Source organism: Nelumbo lutea, chromosome 4, assembly GCF_056320005.1.
Source record: "Nelumbo lutea isolate HS-2025 chromosome 4, American lotus-T2T, whole genome shotgun sequence".
NCBI classification, from domain to species: Eukaryota; Viridiplantae; Streptophyta; class Magnoliopsida; order Proteales; family Nelumbonaceae; genus Nelumbo; species Nelumbo lutea.
The window spans coordinates 88061875-88073134 of record NC_142687.1 but is presented as its reverse complement, the minus strand read 5'-3'; the positions used below and the strand labels follow the sequence as shown (position 1 = coordinate 88073134).

The following is an 11260-nucleotide window of genomic DNA, read 5'->3' as shown; positions in this document are numbered from 1 at the left end:
TTTTGCCGTGACGAAGCATCCCAAAGATGACTTACGGAGACATTGAAACAAATTATCCGATCGAAAGTCTCGACATGTGGCTACAAGAGAACCCATGAAGGGGTGTAGCCAACACGTGCTATGCGAGAATCTTTAGGGAAAGGAAACTCTACCCCTAGAAAGTCTCGCCAAACATGTGGTGAAACTGTAATGGAATTTGCTTGATAGCTGACATGAGGATAAAGATCCCCTTTCCTAACAAAGAATGGTCTCTTTTGGCATCTTCTCCTAATAGCCTCAAGAGCCCATCTGTAAAAGGAGGGACAACCCTAGAACCCTAACCCTAGGGTTTCTTAGAACATCTTTCTCTCTCCTTCTCCTCTCCTCACCACTGTTCTCTTTAATGGTTCTTCTCCATCTTCTTATCTCTCCACTGCCATTCTCTCCGGACCTTCGGAGACCGGACCAACTGACTAGAGTCCATGGTAATTACACATTATATAGTCCTATGTATTTCTATTGTTTAACTTTCGTTTAATGAAGACTGTGGATCACACGGGTCCCCGCTAGTTCTTCCTAAAATGCCTCTTAATCTATATTGCCATGTGGCAGCCCTCTCTTATTAAGTAGAGTTCCACTCCAAGTCTCTCTCTCTCTCTCTCTCTCTCTCTCTCTCTACCATCTAAAAACCAAAAACGTAGGTAAATTAATTTGGGTAGTTAAATTAAATTTGTGAAATATTTTTTGTATTTTCAATCATTAGTGATACTATTGAATATTATTTAGTAAATATCAACACCAAAACTATAATTTTTCATAATTTTGGTAAATTGAAAATTCTAATTACTAAGAATTACTTGCTAAAAATTAATGATTTTGGTAATTTAATTTCAGAATTTTTTGAAAATTAATTATTGAAATCAATAATTACTAAAAATTAATACTTAATTAAAATATTAATAAATGCACATTTAATAATTAAAAATTATCAGTATTTTTTAGCAATAAGTAGTTAATGATATTTTTAGTAAATTTGGTCAATTATTAATATTTAATGATATTATCATACAATAATTAAATTTTTCAGCAATGGGTGGGTTCAGGGCGGAGATCATACTCCCCATCCTGACCTCGAGTTTTAAATTAATATGTACCAAAAATTTTAGCTTGCATTCCCAATCCTTGATAGAAAGGACTTCCCCATCAGGGACTTGAATCCCTGAATTTTTAATTAAAAGTTTGTTTTTAGAAAGGTATTTATTTAAAAGAAAAGAAAAATTAAAATGCAAATATTATTTTAAATATAACTTGATATATAATATAAAAAATATTATAAAATAACATAAATAATATTATAAGTGTAATATAATACACACACACACACACACATATATATATAATCGGGGTCGGGGTAGGGTGTGGATTTTACTCCCCATCCCCAATCAAGTATTCCTATTAGTTCCATCCCAACCCTATCCTTGCTAAGGCAAATCTCCATCCCATCCCAGCCTAATCGGGGAGGCTAGGCACTTGGAGGGGATGGAGAAAATTGCCATCCCTACCCTCAGGTTGTATAGCTCCATAGAACAATATGTTTTAAGTCTAATTCTGTGCATCACACGGGGCACGCTAGTGTATATTATGAGTTGGGCCCAAACACAAAACCTGGGCCCAAGCCTGAAATTTCTAGGATGGGATGAAAAGGGCACCCCTAATTGTTTTCTTCTTCGTTTTCCATGGATTAGATCAAATCGAAAAACTAGGAACTATGTTGCACCCTAAAACTGCTTTTTGGCCAAAAACCATTGATTTGGTCAATTAATCGCTGACTTAGGTAATCGAACCATCAACCCGAACAACAGTTTCTGCCATATTTATTTATTTTATTTTTTAAAATCAGAATGGGTCATCCATTCGAACCGAACAATTGAACCATTCAAACCAACATATATGTATATATATATATATATATATATATATATTTCAATCCTCATTCCATGATAAACCAAGGGTGCAAGTCGGACCAGATTAGATCGGGTTGGTCCAATTCAAACCAAAACCAACCCTAGTTTTATATATGATAAAAATTCTAAGGTGGTAATTAGCTTTATATAAAGTAAGGACATGTCTGTAAACGTATAAGTGCTTCATTTACAAAAAGGCAAAGAAAAGAAAGGGGAGTTGAGATTCTGCACAGTGAGACATGGTGGCATGCACCAGGCTCCTATATATGAAATCACCAGAACCACAAGATGAGAGAATGCGCATTGGTGAAGCTTCTTATTTGCTTTCAGACCCAGTTCACGTGAATCAGCTCTCAGCCTCTTACAAAATGACGATCACCGTCCCAGGATATAATAATTTCTTTTTCCCCTTTTTGTCTGAGGGTCTGCCAGAAACATAGCTCATGGAATCACCTTTCTCTGAAAAGGAAATAGCTAGCTCAGCCTAGCTAGCTCATAGTTGCTGCTCCTTGAAATTGAAAGGATGTTCAGATTGCCATTCATCACCATGGTGACGTCTACTGCTGCCTTTTTCATGACTGGAACCCACTTCCACTTACTTTTCGTTGGCATGGTTCCCATTAGAGAGAATAACTAGCTAGGACGAGAATCATCATTCATAAATCTTATTCACATAATGGTGAATTGGTGATTGCTCGATCGGGGAAATCACATCAATTTGCTACTCACACCACATCGCAGCCCTATATTGGAAATATCTTTCCAAAGTCCGAGAGATGTTCTCAATGCGTAGCCAAAAGCGCTGTCAGGCACGCTTTGTGAGAAGCAAATTAATCTGGATTTATGATTGGGTACGCGTTTGGTATTAGGGGTTAATAAGAAAAATAAAAAAAAAAATCGACTGAAACCGAATCGAAAATCTGGTTAGCTAAACTGATCGGTTTGGTATTTATAAAAAATCGAAGATATCAGTTTGGTTTTGATTAATCAATATAGAAAATCCATAATTAACCAAACCGACTAGTATACATATATCTCTATATATTTATGTATATTATATTATTTTATATTTTCTATATATTATAAATTAATAAATATGTATTATATATAAATATATAATATAATATTTATTACTTATTATTTAAAATATAATATTTTATATATATTTATATGTTTTTATAATATATTATAAATATAAAAAACCAAAAAAAAGCGATGAACCAAACTAGTCAACCGGTTAACTGATCGACTTCGATTCAATTTAAGTTACTGGTTTGTTTCAAAAATAGGCCCACCAAACCATGAGCACCCCTATTTGGTACTGACCACTGAGGTGTTAAGTAAGTCTCAATATTTGTACCTGAATTATAACCAATGTTTTAAAAAGCAATCCGGAATAGGAACTGTTCTGGCCACCGGTTTCTGGGTCGATGGTTCAACTATCTGGTCTGAATGGAGGGCCTGTTCTGACAAAATAAATTAAAAAATAAAAAATAGTTAAAATTTAAAATTGGCCAAAAAACGTTGAATGGGTCGACAATTCGACCGCCCGATTCAATGGTTTTTAGCCAAAAACCAGGTTTGGGGTAAAATGGAATCGGTTGCTTGGACAATTCCCGGACCAAACAATCTAATCATCCGAGTCAATAGAGGTTCAAAAACCATAATTATAACAGTGAAAATTTAAAAAATAATAATAATAATAAGGTAGTCAAATCTGTGCTAGTGCATGGGGCATTGACATGTTCACTCATAATTGATTAATAACCCATTATACACAGCTACGAGGGCAACAAATCAAGAAGCGATACCAACATTTGAAGTTAAATCTATGCAACCAAATTTGATTTTGATATATACACATTAAAGTCAAACCATCTACTGGAAACAAGGGTAAATAAACACCAGTTTGGATTCGAGCTCAGCTCCAAACTCAATTTGAACCAAATCGAATCGAGATTTTCACAAGCCGAACTCATATCCACCCCTATTGAAAGGCCTTCTTATCAAGTTCTTAATTTTAATTTGCTTTATTTTCTCTGCATGAGTATTATCTTATTGACTTCAAGTTGATTATATAAGCCATTCTACATACATATATACTCGACTCATGTGGATGGTGATTGAAATCAAGTAGATGATTTGTGAAGAGTGGATTAATTTGGGTTGTAGGATTTGAAAACAATGGGTTATCTGTAGCTAGCAGCATTCCCCATCAAGGAATCAAATAAGATAAAATCCAAGCTTCTATTTTTCTTTTCATGCAAATCTTGATAGTGAAAGAATGGACCCAACCTCCTGTCAAATTAGTAGATGCTCCAATACAGTCACTGCAAAAATCCCCAAAAAATTGACATCAGATTTCCTTAGCTACATGATAAATTTTTAGATTTCTAGCTTAACTAAAACAAGGGCATTTTTGTCATTCTAAACAGTAGAACCAGTCAACCATAATTAAATTGCAATTGGGCATTTCCCCCATTTTCTCACATGGGAATTTTTCAAGCTGCAACTTGTTATTCCTGTATGGTGAGAAGCAAAAAAGGGGTCCTTATCAGGTAATGATCAGGAGCAAATATCTAATGGAACATTCTCTCTCTCTCTCTCTCTCTCTCTCTCTCTCTCTCTCTCTCTGCTTTAGCTTAAACAGTGAAGTGGTGAAGTGCGACCCAGCACCTCATGGCCTTATATGTATAAATATAGGTTTTACGGCAGCTCAACTTCATCACAGCAACTCCTCATTGTTCTCATCATCATCACCAGCTTCTACTACTTCTAGCCTTGCTCTTCTGATCAGATTTCCTTCCAAGAACCAAACATCCGCCCATTGCACCATTCAACAACAATTCGACTATCGTTTCTTCTGAGATTTCAACAACCTGCATTGTCAATATTCTGGTCTCTATTCCTCTGGGTTGCTGCTGCTGTTGTTGTTGTTGGCGTCAGAAGCATGGAGAAGGTGATGAAGTTGGTGTCACAGAAGCCGGTGGTGATCTTCAGTAAGAGCTCTTGCTGCATGTGTCACACCATCAAGACTCTATTCTGTGACCTGGGGGTCAATCCTGCTGTGTACGAGCTCGACGAGGACCCTCAGGGGAAGGAGATAGAGAAAGCTCTCTTGAGGTTGCTGGGATGTAACCCAGCCGTTCCAGCGGTTTTCGTTGGCGGTAATCTAGTTGGTGGAGCTAACGAGGTCATGACTCGCCAACTCAATGGTTCCCTCAAAACCCAGCTCAAGTGTGCCGGAGCCATATGGCTTTAGGCTTTAGCACAGCTCTATGTAGAATTTTTGAGAAGCAACTCTAGTCTCTAGCTTTAAGAATTATCTGTTGCTTTTTGGCTATTGGGCTTAATTTTCTGCTGTATAAAAGCTTTTGTTAGTACTGCTACCTAGTTATAGATAGTAGGGGGCCGTTTGTCAACGACTGAAGTTACTACAAAAAGACTTGTTGCTTTGTGTTTTAGTTGTAACTTGTAAAAATAATTAAACACAATAAAATTTTTAGCATAAAATACAGATTATTACTACCCTGCATCCTGTATGTTCGGGTAGTGACACTTAGCCCCCTAAACTTTCATTTCCGATAAATTAACCCCCACCCCCCTTGAACTTTCTTTTTAGATTTCAAGTTCAACACTTTGTCCCGTTTCTTTTAACTTAGATTATATTAATTTACTAAACTGCCCTTTTGAGATTCATATGGCAAAAGGATTTCATTTCAATGGGTTGGGCAATGCAGCTGATTTCGCCTTCATCTGAGGGTGTCAATTGGACTGGATTTGGTCCAATTCGATTCGGTTCAATGTGAGTTCACTATAAATGGGTTAGGTCCAATCCAATCCAATGAATATTTTGGACCATTTTGGGTCGGATTAATTCAATGTCTGTACTGTCTAATCTGTTCAAATTTGTTTTGATTTAAGTTGGTTTCAACCTAAACCTGATCCACTGACTCCTACATTCTTGTCTTATATCAATGGACCAGATATTAACTAAATCCAACTCAATCCAATATAAATTTATTACTGATGGACCAGGTCCAATTCAGTCTAATAAATATTTTGAACCGAATTGATCCAATCTAATATGTCTTATTGGTCTGTCCAATCCATCCAAATTAATTTTGGACTGTATGGGTCTAATCCAAAATTGGTCTATTGACACCCATACCTTCATCCACAATGTGTTGATGACTAAACTGATGTGTGCTTTGCTCATTTGTCCGTGAGAGAAAAGAAGAACGAAACATACACAAAGAGGTCAAACATGTAAAAGAAAAAGGCAAAATGGTGCAATAAATAAAGAAAAATGATAGTTTGAGCATTTAGAAATGTTTAATAAGCACATGACAGTCAAATGTGAATCCTTTTTCAAAGCCAACTGATGGACTGCTAACAGAGGAGGCAAAGTGTTGGAATCTGAAAGTTCATGAGAGTTAAGGGGGCTAAATGTCACTACTCCAAAATATAGGGTAGTAATATGTAATTTACCCAACTTTTAAGAATGTATTGGTCTGCCCCAACTTCAGTTTCAGCCATTAAGGAGCTTACAACCTTCTTAAAATCTCATTTACCAAAAGACAAAACAATAAGTTTTTCAGCATATGCAACTGTTATCAAATGCCCCCCTAGGTTTGTATTATTTACTACTTTAGGTTACCAATACCATGAAATGCACCTCAAGCTGAAAATGTTGCACTAAAAATAAATATATGATTGTATAAGAGCTTTTGGTAGTATTAATACTGTGAAATGCACCTTGAGCTGAAAATGTTGCACTTGTACTTCTTAATGGGTGCAAGGGATGGCAATTTTCCCCATCCTCAATGGGGATCCGACTTCCCCAACCCGATGGGGTAGGGGATGGAGATTGAGGTCCCCGCTATATATCAAAATATATTTAAAACATTATTTATAATTTTTAATATTTATTTATTTTTAAGTAAATTTATTTTTCAAAAAAATACTATTATCTAAAAAATTTTGGGGATTCAGGTTCCCACAGGAACCCATCCCCGTCGGGGATCGGAAGTGGAGGACAATTTTTATCCTTAATAGGGATCAGGGACGGGAATGGGGGTTAATTTCAGAATCAAGAGCAGGCATGGGGAATATAATCCCTGCCCCGTTCCCTGTTGTTATTCCTAATTATATACAATTCAAGGTGCACTTTGTGGTAATGATCGATACAGAACAAAACATGGACACACCAGCAATGGAAATTAAAAAAAAAAAAGGAATTTATTTTTGTATTTTATTGGGGGCTTGCAATGTAAATTCAATTTTTGTATGAACCATTTTATATTCTTGATAATATTAATTAAGAAAAATTTATGATACTGGAAAAACATGGTATCGGAATAGCATTGATCAATCAAACAACCCTAGTACCCTCTTGAAATTTTAATAAATAATCGGACTATCTCTTTTATGATACCAGTTAATTGACCTTAAATTTTTTTCCGGTATCATAGAACCCTATTAATCAAATTACTAAAACTTTTCTTCTTTTTTTTCTAGTTTTTATTACAGATATGACCAATTTTATGGATAAAAATAAACATTCAAGAATCAACCAACAACCATAGTGTCGAGATGAATAAATTCAGTAAACATGGTCAATATAAATATTTAATTTGTAGGATTCTTTCCATACCCAAACTGAAGACAAAACGAACATGTTTTCTGTTTAGGTCCCCATCAAAATCCATAAAGGTAAAATAGGTGGTCAAGTGGTGTCTCCTAGAAGAATATATATCACTGTATATATACTAACAACAGAACTTATCATCAGATACTGCAACTTGGATTGAGTAGAGCATTTGTTCAGTTTTGGTTTTTTTTTTTTTAAGTATTGGTGATGTGGCTTTAGTTTCTATAGGGGCAAGTGTAAGACACTAGGCCTAATCCGGGGTTAGTGGGTTAATGATAGGGTGCTCGTGGGGCCTACTAAGCACACAACGTGTCTTTCTGTTGTTTGAACTCACAACTCCCAATACAATTGATGCCTTACAATTAACTCGACATTGAGTGGACTGAGTGGACTGACAAATCCATCTTAGACTAAAGCTTGATTTGTAGAGTCTAATTCAACTTTTTATTTTTTTATTTTTTTTTACTTCATGAGCTTAAAGTTCAACTTGATCATTTTAAGATTCTACAATGGAGATATGTGTTCGGGTGATGGTCGAGTTTATAGAGTCTAATTCAATTTTTTTTTTTTAACTTCATGAGTTTAGTTCAACTTGATCATTTTAAGATTATAGAATGGGGGTATGTGTTCGGGTGATGGTTGAGCTGATCAAGGAAGCAACGTGGCAATTTTCGTGGCTGCCTTATTCTCTGGTCACATCGACACCATGCCTAAAAGAATGAGTGTCCTGTACGGATAAGAAAATGAATTCTACTAAGGAAGAGGAAATCACCCGAAGACCTTAGCGAACGACTTCCTCAACAACCCCGAGAGCCTTATCCATCTAGGACATGGACACCCAACTATAAATAGGTATTCATCGTTCAAGGTAAGGGACTTTTGGAAGAATACTCTTTGAATACCTCTCTGCACTATCTCTTCAGCCCAAATCAACATTATTTCAACCTAGTCAACCCGGCCACATCTTTCTCTACCCAACTGATTTGAGCGTCAGAGTACCTACCCGGGGAACAACTCCTTAGGCCTCTAACCCTTTCTCCTGGTTGTAGATCTCAGTGCAAGGCTTCGTCCTTCCACCTCGGCCTCGTCCAGTTGGTAGGATTATTTGATTGTGTCCTCGGTTCGGAATACCTCGAATCAGACATCATCAGATTGACGTCGTTTGTGGGAAAGGTACAAATAGTCATTTCCCAAACCCCTTTTCGTGCACTAAAAGCAACCATGCCTAAGAACACATCCGACTGCTCTGGAGTCCGTTCCCCATCTCGGGGGTCCCTCTCACTTCATAGCACTCCACATCAAGAGCCCCATCATCAAACAATGGCCGACCCCACACAATTCTTTGCCATGCAATAGAAGGTCAACCGTATCTTGGCCATGATGAAGACGTTGGGGCAACCAGCACATGCCACCGAAGTTACCTGCCCTGCCACTCAAGCACCTACTATAGCTGACCCTCGCACCGAGGACCCCAAAAGGCACCATGCAGGTCCACACAGGGCCCAATCTGACCGTGAGCAACCACAACTGCCCAGAAAACCTGACTCCCCAGCTCAACCTCACGCGCATAATGCCCACAGTAGATCCCATCACTCTGCTCGAGTGCCGACGAAAGAATAGCCCATCCAATGTCTGCAGTAGTCGCTGACCTCAGTAGTAGAATCCAACTTGGTTTGAGACTGACCTGCAATCCCAAAAGTCGAGAAGTTCGTGAACACGATCTTGGCCGACAAAGACGTCAAGATTAGAGAACTGAGAAAGCGGCTGGTACGCCTCCCTTCCTCCACAGTCCATATCCTCCTAGGATCAGCCCAGAGATGCAGTTCCTGGCGTAATTCACCGCCAACAAAAGGCACTGGAAAATGTCGGCCAACCTCATGCAAGTACAACAAAGGAAATGAGAGACCTTGAGGGAATACTTGGCGAGGTTCAACGTCGAGGCCCTTCAAGTCCGAACTCTAGACTAGTTAGTAGTCGTGACCGCCATCATGAGTAGGCTGCGCTCCTCAATGTTTAGCTTCTCTTTGCAAAAGAACCCTCCACCCAACCTAACTGCACTCACGGAGAACACACAGAAGTATATGAACGCCGAAGAGGCCCAAGCGCTGCGCAAGGAGGACGAAGACCAGCATGACAAAAGTGCAGAGACCACGACAGCCGAAGACCAAACCAAGATGCCAAGAGGCTAGACCATCGACATGATAGCAGACCGAGGACCCCACCGCCAAAGTATCACAACTTCACTCTGCTCAACGCTCTGTGGGCCAACATACTAATGCAAATCCATGACCGCAACTTCGTTAAGTGGCCCGAGAAGATGAAAATCTAGGGCAACAAGAGAAATCAATACAAGTTTTGTGACTTTCACCGAGACCATGGCCACAACACTGAATATTGCCACCACTTGGAAGACCTCGTCCAATGCAAATACCTCCATGGGTTCATCGATATTAAAGAGCATAAACCCAAGGAAGAACTGCACCGCACTGACGAGCCCCTAGCCCGAGCTCCCCTGGTTAGGGTCATCATCATCATCTCGGGCGGGATGACCCTTAAAAGGGGAAACTAGGTGCGGGAGATCTACTCCAAGGAGCTATAGTGCCAGGACTAAAAATGTATCAATGGAAACTGGCGCCAAGCACTAAAGACAACGAGGCTGTACAAATTCAATAAACAAAAAATTTACTTCAAGCACAAATACCAAACGTCCACATACAACCCGGTTGAACTCCAATGGCCGAACTCCACGCTAATCAACGGTCACGACATGACAGCAAACTCACAAAAGACCCGACCGACCACACGTGGTCGAGGTTAGAACAAGCTCTTGACGGGCACTAGGGGAATGACGTCCCTGCCACAATGGCAAGAGGATGGCCATCAAACTTAGCACACCCTCCCGACTCGTAGTTGGGGCAGAGCTAACCAAGGACCATAGCTAGCCTAGTCAAAGAGAGAGAAACTCTCCAAGACCAAGTGGCACCGTTCTCCCTAGAAACATTGAGAGGTTGAAAGCACCTTGGCTAGCATAAGACCGAGGCCACTAAGCCAAAGACCTCAGCCGACGAGAATCAGAGCTAAGACCTTGGCCATCGAAGATCCAAGACCTCGGCCAGCAAAGGATGATGACCTCAACCAATATGAGACTAAGGCCATGAAGTCGAAAACCTCAATCATCTAGCATCAAATCCATGACCTCGGCCAATATGAGACCGAGGCTATAGGGTTGAAGACCCCAACCACAACGACAAGTCCAAAACTCCAACTAGCCTAAGACTCAAGGACAAAAGCACGGCATGTGGTCCCTATTAACCAACCTAATTCTAAAGTGCAACAACTTAAAAAAATAAGGAAAAAAAAGTTGATACAATGATTGTAAGCTCGACATATCGAATTGTGTATAACAAAAAAAAAGACAATGCATCAACTATCCGCTATAGGATCCTCGACTCGCTCTTGGGCGTTGGCAACAACTACATCTCGACCATCAGGCTCTTTGGTATCAAACGTGCAAACCCCTAAACGACATCAGCCACCTCTGGGAATTGACACATCACCCTCTGCTAACAGAGAGTGAATCTCTCCTTCCAGGAGTTGGTAGCATAGTCATCCAGCTTGTTCTGATGAGCCTCCATAGCTCTATACTTGGAGACGACCTACTCCT

General features: G+C 39.1%; 2 protein-coding genes across 2 annotated transcripts in view; one reads left to right on the top strand and one right to left on the bottom strand.

The window, feature by feature from the left end:
- Positions 1 to 4086: 4086 nt before the first annotated feature.
- The window catches only part of LOC148861606 (putative serine/threonine-protein phosphatase 2A regulatory subunit B'' subunit TON2), a 106464-nt gene continuing 99290 nt past the window's right edge, over positions 4087 to 11260 (bottom strand). Inside the window, exon 12 of the mRNA XM_088982193.1 lies at positions 4087 to 4273. Within this exon, the coding sequence (XP_088838319.1) occupies positions 4159 to 4273 (115 nt within the window). The 3' untranslated portion in view covers positions 4087 to 4158. The remainder of the gene's footprint in view (positions 4274 to 11260) is intronic.
- Positions 4681 to 5515, top strand: LOC148861609 (monothiol glutaredoxin-S2-like). Its single transcript, XM_088986203.1, has one exon. It carries the CDS (start codon positions 4894 to 4896, stop codon positions 5203 to 5205), a length of 312 nt encoding a protein of 103 aa, XP_088842329.1. The 5' UTR covers positions 4681 to 4893; the 3' UTR covers positions 5206 to 5515.